This window comes from Chiloscyllium punctatum, chromosome 25, assembly GCF_047496795.1.
Source record: "Chiloscyllium punctatum isolate Juve2018m chromosome 25, sChiPun1.3, whole genome shotgun sequence".
Lineage (NCBI taxonomy): Eukaryota > Metazoa > Chordata > Chondrichthyes > Orectolobiformes > Hemiscylliidae > Chiloscyllium > Chiloscyllium punctatum.
Window position 1 is genome coordinate 62455630 of NC_092763.1, and position 20568 is coordinate 62476197.

Genomic DNA, 20568 nt, shown 5'->3' on the forward strand with positions numbered 1-20568 from the left:
AAAGAATTCCGGATTATTGAAATAACAGTTGAATTGGTAATGAAATGTATCAACATCTGCGTTCGTAGCTTTGAGAAAGAACACCAGCCACACTATTAAAGTGAGTTCTCACTTTCAGGTACTTTTCATTTAAGTAATGCTAACAATAAAAGTCTTGCTTTTTGTATTTTCTTTTGTGATTTGAGATTACTGTTTGTATTCATTTCCAGTTTTAAAGAACTGTATACCTACCCTTTTGGCTTTGTGATTTGAATGTCTCTGAGCTCCAGTAAGCCCTGATTAGGAGGGTGGGGGTGGGGAGAAAGTAGCATGGAGTACAATGGGTGAGTGGGGGAGGGGATGAAGGTGATAGATCAGGGAGGAGAGGGTGGAGTGGATAGGTGGAAAAGGAGATAGGCAGGTAGGACAAGTCCGGACAAGTCATGGGGACAGTTACTGAGCTGGAAGTTTAGAACTAGGATGAGGTGGGGGAAGGGGAAATGAGGAAACTGTTGAAGTCCACATTGATGCCCTGGGGTTGAAGTGTTCCGAGGCGGAAGATGAGGCGTTCTTCCTCCAGGCGTCTGGTGGTGAGGGAGTGGCGATGAAGGAGGCCCAGGACCTCCATGTCCTCGGCAGAGTGGGAGGGGGAGTTGAAATATTGGGCCACGGGGCGGTGTGGTTGATTGGTGCGGCTATCCCGGAGATGTTCCCTAAAGCGCACCACTGCAGCCTAACGCCGCCGGAGACTCGTGTTCGACTACAGCTTCAGGTAACTGTGTGGGGTTTGCACATTCTCCCCCCAGGTCTTGCGTAGGCTTCTTCCCATAGTCCAAACGTGGACTGGCCATCAAAAACGCAGGGTTACAGGGAAAGGGTCGGACTGAGTGGGATGCTCTTCAGAGGATTGGTGTGGCACGAATGGCCTGCAGCCACACTGTAGGGCTTCTGTGAAATTGACATTTCTATGAAACACCAGAATAGAGCAATGCATGGAGGTCACAGGTCTCTGCTCAAGTCCACTGGTCTGGAATCTATTCATAGATATTTACATCAATGGAGGGGGTGCTTGATGTCTTGGGCTCTGCTGATAGTCTCATTGTTCTGTTCTTCTCCTCTAGCAAAATAAATGTATCCTTTTTGAATTCCCTTTTGACACTTACCTGTTTCCACCAACTTTGATCATGCACTACAGGCAACAAATCCGCCCCATCTCCTCTTTGAATTTCCATTTAAATCTTACTTGTACTAAGAAATGTAAGTTAATCATGCTGCCAAAAATGCTTTCACTGTACTTCTGATGGCAATGTTCAATCATGGTATTGAATATTGGCATCTGATGTTGAACTTATTTGGTATTTGGGAAAGTCTGTACAAAGCTCACAGGGACGAGATAGATGAACCATTGCCAGCATACAGGCAGAATGTTAGAGTTGTTATTACAAAGTTAAAAATCACACAACACCAGGTTATAGTCCAACAGGTTTATTTGGAAGCATTAGCTTTTGGAGCACTACTCCATTTACAGGTAGCAAGTGGGGCAGGATCATAGGACACAGAATTTAATAGCAAAAGCAACACTATGATAATTGAAGATTAACCTTCCAGCTCAGCTGCAAACCTACATCCAGAACCTCAACCTGAGCTATAAATCTTCTCAAAATTCACTAATAGCATTGTTAGAAACAGGCAGTGGTTCAAGGAAACACATCAAACTCTTAGACAGCTCGGGACGGATAGGTACCACCCTTAGCAACAGTGAAAATGAAATGAAATGAATTGAAAAAGAATAGATAAAACTCCTAAGTTACGTAGGATTTAAACCTAAAGCCCCATTTTTCTCCTTTAAGGAATTAGACATAAAATGTAATAATTGTAATACAGCAGCATGTGTATCCAGAAGAGGAACATATTGTTTGTCTCACTATATAAAATAATATTGATGTAGGAACTTACAACATGTTAATAGTTATAAATAACTCATTTATAACCATTAACATGCTGAAAGCTCCTAAATCAATATTATTTTATATCATGAGATGAACATTGGTATATGTTATGTATATATCATTTATAACCATTAAGAGTCACAGGTAGATAGGATAGTGAAGTAGAGTCTGAATGAGAGTGGTGCTGGAAAAGCACAGCAGGTCAGGCAGCATCCAAGGAGCAGGAAAATCAACATTTCAAGCAAAAGCCCTTCATCAGGAATAGAGGCAGGAAGAGAGATAAATGAGAGGGGTGTGGGGGTGGGGAGAATAGGCAAATGGGGGTGGGGATGGAGGTGACAGGTCAGAGAGGAGGTGGGGGAAGGTAGCAAAGAGTACAATTGGTGAATGTGGGTGGGGATGAAGGTGATAGGTCAGAGAGGAGGGTGGAGTGGATAGGTGGAAAGGAAGATAGGCAGGTAGGACAGGTCATGGGGACGATGCTATCCAGAAGGTTGGAACTGGGGTGAGGTGGGGGTGGGGAAATGAGGAAACTGGTGAAGTCCATATTGATGCCCTTGGGTTGAAGTGTTCCGAGGTGGAAGATGAGGCGTTCTTCTTCCAGGCTTCGGGTGATGAGGGAGCGGTGGTAGAGGAGGCCCAGGACCTGCAGGTCCTCGGCAGAGTGGTAGGGGCAGTTGAAATGTTGGGCCACAGGGTGGTGGGGTTGATTGGTGCGGGTGTCCCGGAGATGTTCCCCAAAGCGCTCTGCAAGGAGGCGTCCAGTCTCCCCAATGTAGAGGAGACTGCATTGGGAGCAACGGGTACAATAAATGACATTGGTGGATGTGCAAGTAAAACTTTGATGGATGTGGAAGGCTCCTTTGGGGCCTTGGATGGAGGTGAGGGAGGGGCTGTGGGTGCAGGTTTTGCAATTTCTACAGTGGCAGGGGAAGGTGCCAGGAAGGGAGGGTAGGTTGTTGGGGTGTGTGGACCTGACCAGGTGGTCACGGAGGAAATGGTCTTTGCGGAAAGCAGAAAGGGGTGGGGAGGGAAATATATCCCTGGTGGTGGGTCCGTTTGGAGGTGGTGGAAATGCTGGTGGATTATGTGGTTTATGCAAAGGTTGGTAGGGTGGAAGGTGAGCACCGGGGGGGCTCTGTGCTTGTTACAGTTGGAGGGGTGGGGTTCAAGGGTGGAGGTGTGGGAAGTGGATGAGATGCATTGGAGGGCATCTTTAACCACGTGGGAAGGGAAATTGCGGTCTCTAAAGAAGGAGGCCATCTGGTATGTTCTGTGGTGGAACTGGTCCTCCTAGGAGCAGATACGGTGGAGGCAGAGGAATTGGGAGTCCGGGATGGCATTTTTGCATGAAGTAGGGTGGGAAGAGGTGTAATCCAGGTAGCTGTGGGAGTTGGTGGGTTTGTAAAATATGTCAGTGTCAAGTTGGTCATCATTAATGGAGATGGAGAGGTCCAGGAAGGGGAGGGAGGTGTCAGAGATGGTCCAAGTGAATTTAAGGTTGGGGTGGAATGTGTTGGTGAAGTTGATGAATTGCTGAACCTCCACGCGGGAACACAAGGTGGCGCCAATGCAGTCATCGATGTCACGGAGGAAGGGGTGTGGAATAGTGCCGGTGTAACTATGGAAGATGGACTGTTCTACATAGCCAACAAAGAGACAGGCATAGCTGGGGCCCATACGGGTGCCCATAGCTACCCCTTTGGCCAGGAGGAAGTGGGAGGATTCGAAGGAGAAATTGTTAAGTGTGAGGACTAGTTCAGCCAAAAGAATGAGAGTGTCAGTGGAAGGGCACTGTTGGGGATGTCGGGCGAGGAAGAAACGGAGGGCTTGGAGGCCCTGGTCATGGCGGATGGAGGTGTAGAGGGATTGGATATCCATGGTGAAGATGAGGCATTGGGGGCCAGGAAAACAGAAGTCTTGGAGGAGGTGGAGGGCGTGGGTGGTGTCTCAAACGTATATGGGGAGTTCCTGGACTAGAGGGGGTGGGACAGTGTTGAGGTAGCGATGAGTTCAGTGGGGCAGGAGCATGCTGAGACAATAGGTCAGTCAGGGTGGAAGGAGGTAGAATTGGGTGGTGCGGGGTTCCCGGACTGAGGTTAGAAGCTGTGGGTGAGAGATCTCCTGAGGTGATGAGGTTCTGTATGGTCTGGGAGATAATGGTTTGGTGATGGGGCGGTGGGGGGAGGTGTAGAAGGCATTTGGTGTGCTTGTTTTTATTGATCAGTGCATTGAGTATAAGAGTTGGGAGATCACGTTGCAGCCATATTTGAATATTGCGTGCAATTCTGGGCTCCCTCCTATAGGAAGGATATTGTGAAACTTAAAAGCAGTCACAAAAGATTTACAAGTATGCCAGACTTGGAGGGTTTGAGCTATAGGAAGAGGCTGAATAGGCTGGGGCTGTTTTCCCTGGAGCATCAGAGGCTGAGGGGTGACCTTATAGAGGTTAATAAAATCATGAGGGGCATGCATAGAGTAAATCAACAAGGTATTTTCCCTAGGATGGGGGAATCCAAAACCAGAGGGCATAGATGTAGGTGAAAGGGTAAAGATATAAAATTGACCTAAGGGGCAACTTTTTCTTGCAGAGTGTGATGTGTGCATTCAATGAGCTGTCAGAGGAAGTGGTGGAGGTTAGGATGATTACAATATCTAAAAGATACCTGAATGGATATATGAATAGGAAGGGTTTAGAGGGAAATAGGCCAAATGCTGGCAAATGGGACTAGATTTATATAGGATGTCTGATCTGTGTGGACAAGTTGCACCAAAGGGTCTGTTTCCATGCTGTCTCTATGGTTGTAATGAAAAAGAAACTTCTTTTACAGTCATTTTCATTCCCCCACCAACATTCCTGATAAAGGGCATTTGCCCAAAATGTCGATTTTGCTACTCCTCAGATGCTGCCTGACCCGCTGTGCTTTTCCAGTACCCCACTTTTCGACTAAAGTTCTAATGTTGCCAAACTAAAAAATGTCAAAACTATTTTCAATTGCTAAGATGATTTTTTTGTTGCATTTTGTTACTGTATAAGCAGGGTAAATTTTAATTCCTACTTTGTATGAAGGAGAATGTTCTATTAGCATATTATTTAACTTTACATTATTTATTTCATTATTTACCACTGCTTCTTCAGTCTAAGTTGCAGGAAGCAATTACATTATGTATGCAAACATTGTGATGAAATCCATTTGATGTAAGCCTACAAGCTGTGGACTTTGTAACATCATATTCAACTGTTCAAATGGTTGTTAAATTCAACAATGCCCAAGAAAATGTTCAGGGCTTGTTGTGGGTTTTCAGTATATCATTAAGAATCGTTCAAGGATTACTGAACAGTCAGTTGGACAGATGCAGTCAGAGTAAAACATTGCTGCCTTCAGGTTGCTCGTCAGTCACATATTTTGGAGCAGGGAGAAAAGGCTCTTAGCTGAAAAGGTGTGTTATCGCAGGCCCCACATTGGTATGGCTCAGATAACACCTTTGGGAGCTATGGGGACTCAGATGAAGCCACGCATCATTAATAATTCAATGCAGCTTAGAGGAAGGATAAAGAAGGTCCACAAGCAGTATGTGCTTTATCTGTTTGAGTTTTCAGAGAGCTTGGAGAAAAACAGGGGCGGTGCCAGCTTTTGTGAAACTAGCTATAAGCAAACAAGCTAAAATTGCCAGGTGAGCTGGTGTTTGAACAGTTTTCAGAATCCAGGAGAGCAGAATTTCAATCAGGTGAGTGAACTACCAGATCGTGAGCAGTCAGCGAGACAATCCATGATACAGCAGCTTTTGAGGGAGTTCATAAGTTAGGTTTTCAAATATTAGAACTTCTTGTGACATTTTAATGAGATTCTGTGACTCACAAGTGTCACAAACATCTGAAATACCCACCACATTTGTGTTGACTGAATTTGCTATTTGTTATTCTTCATGGGCTGTCTGACTGTACAGAGTTTGTTACCCATATTTATCTCAGGGTAATTCTAAGGGGACACTAAAACATATACAATATATGTTGTAGTAATGTTCCACGTTTGTAAAATAAAGTTTATTGTTGTTTGCTCAAAACCATTTAATCTAATAGCTTTGATCTCTTTAGGAGGTCCTACAGTCTCACACTTGTCGACTTTTAAAAAAAAGGTTAATGGTCCAAAGCCAGACCATACATAAATTTGGCAGTCTGGTCTGGGATCAAAACACAACAGACAGGTATTCATTGGTGCAGCTATGTGTTATTATGTTGTAATGAGCAATAAGACAAATTATAGATAAAAGCAGATTATTTTCATTACTGTAACAATAAAAGGCAATCTATAAATAATCATTCAGCACATCAATTTTTTTAAGTTAACTAATTATAAGGACTGACAAATGATGTATCATATTGGATTAGGCCAGGTAATGTATTCAAATATCACTGCTTCAGTTCAAGAATTTTTGAAATCAGTTTTTCAAAGCATACTGATTAAAAAGCTGGTATCAATAAAATAGATCCCAGAAAAAAAAATCCAAATAATTCATCAATCCCTTGGTATGGAAGGAAACCTTCTACCATTTACCAGTCTCCTCAGCACGCAACTCCAATCCACATCAAACACATCAATGTCATTGACTCCTAGAGAGTGAATTGGTGCATTAAGTCTCTCAGTTAAGGTTAACATTAATTGCCATCCTTATCAATGGCATCCACAGTCTGAGAATAAACAAAAGAGATCCTAGACACTCCTTATATTTAATTGTAAGCGGAGGGCACTTTTGCTTATAAAATGGCATTCTTACACCTTAGTGAAATTTTACTAGCCCAATGATTCAATTGCTGCAAAACTGTCAGACACAGAGGAAACCCGATTGTTTTGCCATATTTTAACCAGACTGCTCTTTAATATTTAAAGATGAGATGTGCGCCAGTGAAAAGCAAAGCAGGAAACATGTCACTTCCATGTCTTGTGCCAACACTGATAGCACTGAAAGCAGTTGTTCTTATGATGAGAGAGTCCAAGAAACCACATTACTTTGCGAATGTCAAGACACTACTCACGCAATAGGAGGCTAACAAACACAGCTGCAAATCAAGAAAATGGACAAAATGTAACAATAAAAGAAAGAATATCAACCTGAAGACCAAGAGTCTGCCTAACGCCTGCTGCTTATCAGCCTGTTTCCCCAACTGAAGCTGCAAAGACTGGGAGATGTCGTAGGATTTCACAACACCATGAAAATATAGAAAAATAAAGTGCTTGACTGCACTGAAAACATGATGGAACCATTCGAAAATAGCTTGCTATTCAAAACAAAGAGTTTCCAGTGTTAACACCCAATGTTTCTCTATGCTTTTACTGTAAAGACTCAGGCCACAATAAGGTATACAAATTGAACAATAGTTTTCACATAGCTTTGACTTGAGAGGCCATTTGTAGGCAAATTGGGTGGACTCTCAATCCTACTTAAATTTTAGGTAGACTGATGATTAAACTTTTCATGGTTTTGTTATAAATGTGAAGCATTAGGTAGACATATAGTGTTTCTTTAATTAATATTATGGCACAGTAGATTAAAAGACTGCCCTTTCAATGAAAAATACAGGAGGGAATGCCAGGCATACCTAAAACTCAGATTAAAACAGCGTCCTGGAGAAACACAGCAAGTCAACAGATGCTGCCAGTTGCTGTGTTTCTCCAGTAGTGTTTTTATTTCAGGTTTTCAGTAGTCACAGTTCTGTGTTTATCCCAAAAATGAGATCAACATGAGTGAAGATACAAAACAGAATCATCTACAACTGGCATAAACAAGTCAGAGACAAGAGCAAATCAATTCCACAATCAACAGATTAGAACAGAGCCCTACAGGCTTGCCACATCCATTCATGAATGATGGTAGACAATTTAAGAACTCAGGAGAAGGCTCCATAAGTATCCCCAGCCACAATCTTGGGGTAGCCCAGCATATCAATGCAAAAGGTAAGACTGAAGCTGTGGGAGTGGATGATATACCTTGATATCCTCTAGAGGTCCATAGCATCGCAGCTGCTATGGTAGCACGAGATATTTTTAAAAATGGCCAGGGATAATGGATATTTTTAAGGATGTGGGTCTTGACAATAGAATGTTCACATGATATAAAATAATTAGTCCTGGATTAATTATTGCACAGTTCAAGAAACAAAAGAAACATAACTCCATAAAAGGGTTGTGTGGGACACCCAAGTATATCACCATTGAATTAAACTTCCATGCATGTGGATCATTTGGTATTTCAGTACCAATATATACAAACAATGCATGTGTATTGTTTTAAAACTTAGATTATTTACTCTATAATTGCAATGTAAAACTTCTGTGTTGACTATTTTTTTGCCTTGATTTGTTTTATTCAGCTTTGTTTTTATTTGAAGGCAGGAATGAGAATGGAACCAAGAGACCCCCGTCCCATCCAGGTGGATGACAGTGGTAAGACAGAGAAAGATAGTGTGGTCAAAACAGCAAGCTCTTGGATTTAATTCCCATCTTTGTTACTTGATCTCATCTAGGATGATGAGTGTACAACAACTGTCCTCAGTTACATAGTTTAAGCAGTGTTGAGAATAAACTAGGTTTCTGCTTTTGCTTGCTTTCTAATGAAACACTGTTAGAAAGTACACCATGATGCAGGTGAGAACAATACAAGGGTCAAGGAGACTAACAACACTCACTTTCTACACAGATACACGAATGTCCATTGGAACATGACACCAAGGGTAACCAGCACTAACACAATCACATGCAAGGCAGGTTCAAGTTCCTAAATCGCCTACATCCTATGTCCCAGCAGAAAAACAAAATCTGGAACATTTCATTCAGCTTAAAATACAGACCTAAAACATGAGCAACACAAGATCAGGAACAAATAAATTTATTTACTGAAGTCTGTTTCAAACAGCATAGTATACAAAGCAAGTGAAAAAGTGATAATAAGTGTCAGATTTCATATTAAAATCACAGACTTTAGACCTCAGGGTGTGCTATTGTCAAATACTACCTACAAAATACTGAATATCAGTACCAGCTGCAATGGCCATAAGCTTCTTTACGAGAGGATGATCGCAGATGCCCTTTCCCTCTTTTTGTTACTTTGGTCACAATGCTTCACAGTTCTTGTACTTTTTATTCCTTTAACGCTTCCACCATTTACTTCCAGAATTAAATCCAAAGCAGTGTCAATTCATCATTTTCCTATTTAAGACCATGAATTAACTGGCCCAGTCTTGGAAGCGGAAACAATCACTTGCAATTTTCCACACGGTATTTTGTGGGGCTACTTGTGCTGTGAGCAAGAAATTTTGATTGAAGTATTGCTGTTTATTTCCTTCAAATTTCACTGTTCCACAGGTGACCACAAGCACAGTGGTCTGCCCTTGAGTAGCTTGTTCTAGATAGACAAGACAGCACAGCTGAATCAGTAAACCACAAAATAACCTTCAAGCTAAACAGTTACAAAGCTGACAGTTACTCAATGACCAGATACCCTCCACCTTTTAAGCAAAATTGTGTCTCTTATACATTGAAGACTACAGAAATTTTACATAGGGAAAAGCTTTCCTTAAAATGTTTTGCTTTCATTTGCTTGATACCTGGTCTTTAATACATCAGTAGATTGACAGGTTAGAACAGCACAATGCAAAAACTGGTTTTCACAATCATTTAGCTGCCATCCTACCATGCCTTAATAAACAGAATGGAAAATAAATCATTTGAATTGAATTGAAGAGATGAAGAGAAAAATAAAATGAATCCCTTTCATCTTCACGGCCAATTTCAAAAAAACAGAAACAAATGCTCTCATTTGTAAAAGATCAAGATATTGGACACAACTATTGCTCCTTTTGTACAAACACTATAAACTGCTGTGAATGTTTTATCTTGATAAAACAATCCCTTCAAGAGTATATTTTTCAAACACCTGAGAAATGTGTGTTGGAGAGTTAAGATTGTTTTGTAGCAGGATGATTACAGACAAAGATGAATAAAATACATGTGCATTGCTCATTTATACTACTTCACTACTGGAGTGCAAACAAAGTAGCCCACTGGTAAAGCAACCCTTTGTTTTTAGATACAAGATAACAAACATTGCTCAAGTATCTCATGACGATCAAAGACGTGTTTCTAGTATTAATATCAACTGTGAAAGGGATGAACGAATTCAGGAGCAGAGACAAGAAAAACATGTATTTTTATAAATAAGTAAAAATGATAAAGGGAAACTAAATTAATAAACAAACCAGACACGGACACAATGAAGAAAGTTTTGTTCTTTTCAGTTACATTGTTTTTTTTGCCAAGGCTGGTGGGGCAGTGGACTTCAAGTCAGGAGCTCAGATTACTACTCTGCAAGACATTGGTTCAAATTAGGGTACAGTAACTGACAGAATGTGAATCCAATTTATGCATTTGAATGTAAATGATGACCATTAAATCATCTGCCACCATAAAAAAAAAACACCTCATACCACATACTGACTCCTGAATGCCTTCTGAAAAGCCGCTTAGTTGCATGGAGTGGAACTAAAAATATCACCTGCTATTGACAGGTTGGAAAAGAACGAACATTCAACCCCACTGATTCTGCAAAATCCTCCTTACTAATGATGTGGTTGTGGGTAGGTTCACAGAACTAGGAAGCGGATTTGCAGACATTCCATCTCCTGTCTAAGTGTTACCGTCAGTGTTTTGGAACTGCCTGTGAACTGCTGCTCTACCATCTCTTCTGCAATTTTATTCGGTTCTGTATCTGCTGCTTCCGGTTGTTCATTGTAGAGGCCAGTATATTGGCTCCAAGTCAATGTGCTTGTTGATAGAGTCAGTGGATGAGGACCACGCTTCGGAGTTCTTTGGCTGTCCTCTGTTTAGCTTGTCCTATAATAGTTGTGTTGTCCCAGTCGAACTTGTGGTCCTTGTCATCTGTGTGTATGGCTACTGGGGACAGCTGGTCGTGGCATTTAGTGGCTTGTTGGGTATGCGTGGATGCGGATTGTTAGTTGTCTGCCTGTTTGTCTGATATAGCGTTTCGGGCAGTCTTTCCAAGGAATCCTGTAATTTACATTAGCTGCGCACATGATGGGTATAGGGTCTTTTGTCCTGGCGATTCATTGTCCGAACGTAGCTGTCATGAACCAGAGTGGTCGGAAAAGTCTGGCGGTCAGTTCAGAGAGGTTTTTTATATAAGATAGCTTTGCTATTGAGTTAGATGGTGGCATGTCGTCACGTTGTTTGTTTGGCATTTGTGGATAAAGTTGCTGGGATATCTATTCTTGGCAAAGACACTGTAGAGGTGTTCTTCTTCCCTTCATCGGTCAGGAGTGCTGCAGGGTGTTGTAGCCCTTTTGAACAGGATTCTAATGCTTCTTGTACGTTTGGGTGGTTGCTGCTGTAATTCAGAACCTGGTCAGTGTGTATGGCTTTCCTGTACACCTCTGTGTCGCAATCACCATGGTGTTCTTTGTACCATCACATCCAGGAGGGGGAGTTGATTGGTGGTTTCCTCCTTGCTCGTAAATCTGATCCTCGAGAGTAAAATGATAATCCGGTGTGTGTTCTCAATTTCTATTTTCTTAATGATAACAAAAATGTTGTCTATGTATCTGATGCAGAGTTTGGGTTGAATTTGTGGTAGGGCTGTTTGTCCCAATCTTTGCATCACTGCTTCTTCTGAATCCAGAGATGGGTGAGCCCATGGGTGTTCCATTGATCTGCTCGTATATTTGGTTGTCGAACGTGAAGTGTGTCGTCTGATCTGTTTGTCCAGGAGGTTGGCTATTGTTGCTCTGGCTAGAGTTTTGTCAGTTGAAGTAAACAGTGCCCTTACTTTAAATGAGACCATTGCTTCGTCTTTGTCTATGTTTATGTTCTTGGTATTGTCTAGGAATTCCTGTGATGACTATATGGAATGTGTGGATACAGTGATAAGATCTATTAGTTTTTGTTGGAGTTCTTTTGCCAGTTTATGCGATGGCGCTCCTGGGAATGCCACAATGGGTCTAAGTGGTATGTCTGGTTTGTATACCTTGGGTAATCCGTAAAATCTTAAGAGTTTTGTTACTTTCTGATTTCATCCTTTAGGTCAATCCTGAATACTAGTCCTTTAAGGTTCTATAATGTACAGTTTTTTCTATTGGTTAGCTGTGGTGTGAGGCCAAACTCCCTCTTTCGGCAGGTGTCAATATCTGCAAGTAGTTTCTCTGCTTTCTGTATATATACAGTCTTGTCCATGATAACCGCTGTTCTGCCCTTGTCGGCTGGTACTATGATTATGTTCTTGTTATTTTTGAGTGTTTTTAGGGCTTCTCTCTTTGGTGTTGAGGTTGTTTTCCTTGTTAGTATGGGTACAATGGTTTGTCTGACTGCTTGCTATATCTCTTTGGTTAGACTGTTAGTTCTGAGCGTACATTCGACTGCAGCATTCTGGTGTTGTTTTTGCACCCCTGTGGTGGTAGTTGAGTCCCATGGCTAGTACGGCTTTTCTTTTAAAGAACAGAAATCGAGAACACACAGCTGATCATCAACAGGGATCAGATTTACGAGAGAGGAGGAAACTAACAATCAACTCCCATTCCTGGATGTGAAGGCACAAAGAACACAGAACGGTGAATGCACCACAAAAGTGTTAAGGAAAGCCATACACACACAGACCAGATCCTGAATTACAACAGCAACTACCCAAACACACACAAGAGAAGCTGCATTAGGACCCTGCTCAAAAGGGCTATGATACACTGCGGAACTCCCAACCAATGAAGGGAAGAACACCACCTCTACAGAGTATTCGCCAAGAATGGATATCCCAGCAAATTCATCCGCAGGCACCTAACAGGCAAACAACGCGATGAGGACATGCCATGACCTACCTCACTAGCAATGCTATCTTACATAAAAAAAAAGTCGCGGAAATGACAGCCAGACTTCTCCGACCACTAGGATTCACGACAGCCACATTCTGATAATGACTCACCAGGACAAAAGACCCTATACTCATCGTGTGCAAGATTAATGTAATTTACAGGATTCCATGGAAAGACTGCCCAAAACACTATAATCGGACAAACAGGCAGACAACTAACAATCTGCATCCATGAACACCCAACAAGCCACTAAATGCCATGACCAGCTGTCCCCAGTAGCCATACACACAGACAAGGACCACAAATTCGACTGGGACAACACAACTGTTACAGGACAAGCTAAACAGAGGACAGCCAAAGAACTCCTAGAAGCTTGGCACTCCTCCACTGACTATCAACAAGCACATTGACCTGGACCCAATATACCGGCCGCTACAACGAACAACTGGAGCTGGCAACCGGAAGCAGCAGAAACAGAACCAAATAAATTCCAGAAGACATTGTACAGCAGCACTTCACAGGAGGCTCCAAAGCACTGAAGATAACACCTAGACAGGGGACAAAAAAAAATCTACAAATTGACTTCCCAGCTCAGTGAATATACCCACAACCACAACAACTGGCACCCTAGCTACTAACCTTTACACAAACCTTGAATCTCCTTCCTAATATCTGGAGGCTGGTGCCAAAATTGGGAGAGCTGCCCCAGACATTAATCAAGCAACAGCTTGACATAACCATAATATACAATGTCCAAGATACTACTACCACCATACCTTAGTATGTCTTGCCTCACCAGAGGTAAGACAGTGGTATACAGTTGGAAGGGAGGTTCCCCAAGAAACCTCAACATTTGGATCCCACAAAGTCTCAAGTATGGTCAAACAGAAGTCAGGAAACCACCTGATTATTACATACTGTCAGGTTCTGCTATAACGCGATAGTTCCATTCTCACGTGATCTCACATTAAGAAAATCACGCAATAGCCGCACCATTTAAATTAATTATAGCCAATACAGGTAAGGAAAGTTTGCATTCTACAAATAACTGCCTAAATTCTTTAATTACGTTAAAGCTAATCACATTGAAAAAACACAGGTTATAGCAGAACCGACTTTACGGCTCTCCCTCATCTAACATGTTGAACACACCTGAAGGAGACACAGAGGATGCCAAGGGTACCAAATGTACTCCGGAGGGGGAATTCAATGTTTATCATGAAGAGTGGCTCAGTGACACTAGGACTGAGCAAGCTGACCAACTCCTAAAAGACAGAGCAATAGGACTGAGTCTGCAGCAGGCAGTAAGGGAACAGAGAAGGAAACAAACCTATTTGACCTCATCCTCACACATCTAATGTCATAGATACATCTGTAAACAGCATTGGCAGACTGATCACCACAGTCCTATCACACTGAGGATACTTACACTGCATTTTAGATTAGATTCCGTACAGTGTGGGAACAGGTCCTCCAGCCCAACCAGTCCACACCGACCCTCCGAAGAGCAGCCCACCCCCTCCAACCAATGCACCTAACACTATGGGCAATTTAACATGGCCACTTCACCTGACCTGCACATCTTTTGTGACTGTGGGTGAAAACCAGAGCACCTGGAGGAAACCCACCCAGACACTGGGAGAATGTGCAAACTCCCACACAGACAGTTGCCAGGGGTGGGAATTGAACCCAGATCCCTGGTGCTGTGAGGCAGCAGAGCTAACCACTGTGCCACCTGTGTTGTGGCACTTAGCACTGCAAGTGGCATGCGCTTCAAACAGCACTAACAATACAAAACTGGAGATTCATGAAGCACTTCAGTAGAACTTTATTCAAACACAATCTAGGATCACACACCTAAACATACACCCCCCCAGGTTACAATGACCAAACTAGGAAATGTACCCTTGTTCAATGTAGAGTATAAGGCAGCATGTCAGGAGCAGCACCATGCATATCTAAAAATGAGATATCAGCTGGTGAAGTTACATTGGTCTAATCGCAGGCCATAACAAAATAGTAGCACACGATGGACAGATCAAAGTGATCCAACAGATCAAATTTAAGCTCGGCAGTGCTGCCATCTCTAGTCCTGAACGGTCAGGGATAATTAAATAACTGGAAGAGGAGGTTCCACAAATATCCCAATTCTCACTAATGGGCAAGTCTAAAACAAAGACAAGACTGAAGCATGTGTGGGTTTCTTCAGCCAGAAATGCCAAGTGAATGATCTACTGTAGCTTCCTCCTCAAATCCTCAGCGTCACAGATGTCAGTCGTCAGCCAACTTGATCCATGCTATATGATATCAACAAGCAACTAAAGGCACTGGATATTGCAAAGGCTCTGACAACAGTTTCAGGACAGCTACAACACGGCCACCTACTCAGTAAAATTGGAAAATTGCTGATGGGCAATTATGGATTAGCAAAAAAATACTGGCTGAACCAGCAATGCCCACGTTCTATAAGTGAATGAACAAATAAAGCAGTAAGGGTGAAACAATTCATGGGCAATCTACACATCTATTTTTCTTGTTATTAAAGCCATCAACTTCCAAATTAAAAAATACTCAGGACTGCTCGTAAGATTACTGAATCTAGCAATTCTTAACATTTACATTTGATTCAGTTCTGGTCAGGAATAACTGTAGCATACCATGAACTGGTTGACAATCCAGCATGTTTACTTGAAATTCACTAGAAGGCAACATCTCAAAAAATTCAGCGAGTGCTTGATGGCCTGATATTGCATTTCCATTCCACACTAGGTTTGCTGTATCCAGGTATAATTTTGTTAAGACCTAAAAAACAAAATCAAAATGCAAAAACTGAAGAGAAATGGCAATTTTAATATAAGTCAAACATTCGGGAGATGCTGACCATATTAATGATACTTTAGCAACTTTCACTCTCTTGAGGTAAAAGAACGAACTAATTGGATTGTGACATTTATAAAGCTGAGTTCTAGGTAGCCATTTTAGTAGGAAGGCAAGATGAAACAAAACACATAAACCAAGTGTAAAACAAAAGCACCATCAACTTTCAACTACTTAATCCACTCCAGTTTCAGAGTTGATAATGGGATGTTGGAAAAGACAGTAAAAATCAAGCAAATAATGAACTCTGGAAAAATTACAATGAGCTAAAAGATAAATTTAATGTTAGGTAAAACTAAACTGAAAACAGAGCACAAGAGGGAATAGAAGGAACAAAATTAGGAAGGAGAAGAAAAGGACAAACTTCAAGTGCACTTTTAACTTTAAAAAAAAGAGTCAACACTGGCAAAATTACTCTCTGGACCTGCAGTAACAGAGCCACTTATAACATAGAACCAAAATAACTGCAGATGCTGTAAACCAGAAACAAAAACAGAAGTTGCTGAAAAAAACTCAGGTCTGGCAGCATCTGTGAAGATAAATTACAATTAACATTGCGGGTCCAGTGACCCTTCTTCAGAACTGATGGTTGCTAGGAAAATGTCAGTTTAAATGCAGAAGGTGTGGTAATAAATGATAGGTGAGGACAGAACCTAAAGAGAGACAAGAACAGGTGGGTAGTCATGATTTGGAGATTCCGGTTTTGGACTGGGGTGTACAAAGGTTTAAAAAAAAAATCACAACACCAAAAAAAAATCAAACAGGTTTAATTGGAAGCACTTGGTTTCGGAGTGCTGTTCCTTCATCAGGTGGTGTGGAGTACACAATTGTAAGACAAAGAATTTATAGCAAAATTTACAGAGGGATGTAACAGAAATTGTAATTAACAATTGGTACTTCAGGGATCATAGCAATCCTTGGTACTGAGAGAGACAAGACATGCCTGGAGAGACCATTTGCATGTTAATATCAAGCAGCCTCCTATACAGAGTTATATTTGTTGCAATAAATAGGACAGGCAGATGGGAGTACAAGGATTCATGGCTGAAGGGTTCATACACGAGGGAAGTCTCTAGGTTCCTGTTACGTGTCCACAAACGTGAGAAAAGAAATGTCAAACTATAAAATTTTAACAGGACTAGACTAGGTAAATGCAGGAAGGATGTTCCTCAGAGTGGTGAATCTGTGGAATTCTCTGCCACCAAAAGCAGTTGAGGGCAAATGTTGAATGTTTTCAAGAGGAGGTACACGTAGTTCTTAGGGCTAAAGGGTAGAAGAGGGAATAAGGTAGTGAGTTAGCTGATTAACCATGACCATACTGAATGGTGGAGCTGATTCAAAGGGCCAAATGACCTACTCCTGTTCCCATTTTCTATGTTTCTATGGAAGGCTGAGAGGGGCAGAATTCTAACATATATAGGACAGCATTTTAAGCCAGCTGGTAGGAGCCCCTACAAGAGGGGGTACTGCTGGACCTAATTTTGGGGAATATAGCTGGTAAAGGGGTAGAGCAGTCAGTCCGGGAGCATTCCAGTGATAATGACTGTAACTCTAAGATTTAGGGTAATTATGGAGAAGGTAGTCTTCTCAAAAGAAAATGATGAACGGGAGAAGATTGTGGCTGGAGAGCTGCTCTTGGTTTTGAAGCTTTTTCAGTACTCAGCTGGATTTACTCACTTCCTTGGGGCAGGAACTGCTGTTTTTCTTGAACAAGCTTTGCATTGTTTTTGGAACTTTATATAAAAGATCAAAAACAAAGATACTTTAAAAGGTTGAAAGGAGATTGTTTCAGGAGAGCAACTGTATGGCAAGGTCGGAGACTGAAGAACTACCTAAGGCTTAGAGATTGGCTTTTTAAGAAGCAGCTAACAAGTGTAGTTTCACAGCTGTCAGACTGAGAATTTGCTCTGGAACTCGGGTTTTACTAAAATAACAAACATGCATTGCAATTTCACAGCTGACATTGGACATCTAATATCCAGCTTCACTTTCAGCTGCAAAGGTATCAGTGACTCCAAAATCATTTTACTGCCTGAAACTATAGAAGAACTAAACTACATTGACTTTAAGACATATAAAACTTCTAACCCGTCATCTGTTTTTTTTTCCTTGTACGGGTGAAGGCTTTTTATGTTTATACTGAGATCTGCCTTGATTGGCTCTTAATATTAAGGATAGGAAGTTATCCCAGAGCACTGTTTTTGAGCTGTAAGATTGTGCCAACGCTGCCTTTTTGAGCAAGGTGCAACGTGTTGGTATTTAGGTAATTTTGGGGTCTGACCTAGTCCCATTTGTCAGCATTAGGCCCATATCCCTCTAAACCCTTCCTATTTATATAGCCATCTATATGCCTTTTAAATATTGGAATTCTACCTGCCTCGACCACTTCCTCTGGCAGTTTGTTCCACATCTCAACCATCCTCTGCATGAAAATGTTACCTCTCAGTTCCTTTCTAAATCTTTCCCCTCTCACTTTAAAACTATACCCTCTAGTTTTCAACTTCCCAACTCTAGGGAAAAGACCATGGCTATTCACCCTATCCAGCACATACAATACTTGCCTTTATTAGATATGGGACAGAATACAAAAGCAGAGGATTTTGATGAAGCTGTATAGGACATTGGTTAAGCCACAGCTGGACTCTGCGTGAAGTTCTGGCCACTAGAAGGTTATGACTGCATTGGAAAGGATGAAGTGATTTACAAGGAAGTTGCATGGCTGGAATGCTTCAGCTCTGAAGGGACACAACATGATCTGGGACTGTTTTCACTGGAGCAGAGCAGGCTGAAACAGAGACCTGATTGAGGTGTACAAAATTGAGGAGCACAGATAGGGTCTAAATAAGTAAACCTTTTTCTCCTCAGTAGAGGGGTCAATAACCATGGGGACACAGTTATGATAAAGATGTGGATCAGAAAGGATTTAAGTCAATCTTTTCTGACCAAGAGGGTAATGGGTATCTGGAACTCTGCCTAAAAGGGTGGAGCTGGCAAGAATTATCACAACATTTTAGTATTTAGATGAACAGTTGAAATAAAACAACACATACATCTGCAGACCAAACGCTGAGAAACAGGATTAGGGAGATATGTATTTGATGACCGATGGGGACACAAGGGGCCGAAGGGCACTTTTCCACACTGTAATACTCCAATGATTATGAACACGTGTCCATGAAAACCAGAAAGATATTTTTGGTGACATGAGTTATGTAACTAACAAACAGTAACAAAATCTGTTTTTCTGAGGTTCTGCTCTGCTGTCTCCTCTCCCCACTCAAAACAAATTGAATGGTAACAGTAGCAAGGAAAAGAAAACCATGTATTGTCCAGGGGGTTACTTACTCTCCTCCTCTTGTCCATTGTGTCATAATAAATGTTGACAAACTCATCTGCTGCTCTGCATGCCTGGTCCGCATGGGTTTTGAAGTCCTGAAAATTATAATTTTATGCAGAACTTAAAGAAAACATTAAATTTACAAAATGCAAACTCTGCTCACAAACCATATTCTGGGGTCAGAAACGATTTACAAGGCTGTCGCGAGGATTGCAAGGTCTGAGCTATAGGGAGAGGCTGAATAGGCTGGGGCTGTTTTCCCTGGAGTGTCAGAGGCGGAGGGGTGACATTATAGAGGTTTATAAAATCATAAGGGGCATGGATGGGGGTGGGGGGAGGAGGAAGGGGGGGGAGGAAGGAATGAGTGGGGAGTGGGGGGGTAGATGTGTGGGAGTGGGGGGGGTAGATGTGTGGGAGTGGGGGGCTGTAGATGTGTGGGAGTGGGGGGCTGTAGATGCGTGGGAGTGGGGGGCTGTAGATGCGTGGGAGTGGGGGGCTGTAGATGCGTGGGAGTGGGGGGGGGTAGATGCGTGGGAGTGGGGGGGGGTAGATGCGTGGGAGTGGGGGGGGGTAGATGCGTGGGAGTGGGGGGGGGTAGATGCGTGGGAGTTGGGGGGGGGTAGATGCGTGGGAGTGGGGGGGGGTAGATGCGTGGGAGTGGGGGGGGTAGATGTGTGGGAGTGGGGGGGGGGATTTGTGGGAGTGGGGGGGGGTAGATGTGTGGGTGTGGGAGGGGGGTAGATGTGTGGGAGTGGGGGGGGTAGATGTGTGGGAGTGGGGGGGCTTAGATGTGTGGGAGTGGGGGGGCTTAGATGTGTGGGAGTGGGGGGGCTTAGATGTGTGGGAGTGGGGGGGCTTAGATGTGTGGGAGTGGGGGGGCTTAGATGTGTGGGAGTGGGGGGGCTTAGATGTGTGGGAGTGGGGGGGCTTAGATGTGTGGGAGTGGGGGGGCTTAGATGTGTGGGAGTGGGGGGGGTTAGATGTGTGGGAGTGGGGGGGGTTAGATGTGTGGGAGTGGGGGGGGGTTAGATGTGTGGGAGTGGGGGGGCGGGGGGAGGGGGGGAAGTGTGTGGGGGAGGGGGGGAAGTGTGTGGGGGAGGGGGGTGGGGGAGTGTGTGTGGTGGGGGGGAGTGTGTGGGGGAGGGGGGGGGGAAGTGTGTGTGGGGGGGGGAAGAAGTGTGTGTGGGGTGTGTGTGTTGGGGGGGGAGTGTGTGGGGGAGTGGGGGTGAATGAAGAGAGGGGTGGGGGGGGGTGGGGGGGGATCAGCACGAAAGCCCTCAGTGCGGCTCCGAGATTGTCAATTCAAACCGGTATTTCCGCTCTCACCAAAGAGCCGGCCATGAAGTGCCAGAGGCCAACGGCCACGGTCCGGAGCCGCCGCCACTTTCCCTCCAAATAAACCTCCGGCTCCTTCCGCCTCCCTGACACAAACCGCCCCGCGCTCCAGTTCCGGTGTACAGCACCGATCAAACTTCCGCACAAATTCCTGGATCCTCCGAGCCGCCACCTCCGTTCCGGCCTGGTGACTGCTCCCTCTCTGGGTGATTCTGGAATTA

The 20568-nt window shown here is 43.1% G+C and overlaps 1 protein-coding gene across 1 annotated transcript; it reads right to left on the reverse strand.

Moving 5' to 3' along the window:
* Positions 1-8797: 8797 nt before the first annotated feature.
* Positions 8798-20485, reverse strand: nxt2 (nuclear transport factor 2-like export factor 2). The gene is made up of 4 exons (XM_072595399.1): positions 20339-20485; positions 19021-19107; positions 15456-15600; positions 8798-9329 (listed from the first exon to the last, which is right to left on the reverse strand). Exons 1-4 carry the CDS (start codon positions 20351-20353, stop codon positions 9151-9153), a joined length of 426 nt encoding a protein of 141 aa, XP_072451500.1. The 5' UTR covers positions 20354-20485; the 3' UTR covers positions 8798-9150.
* Positions 20486-20568: the final 83 nt, after the last annotated feature.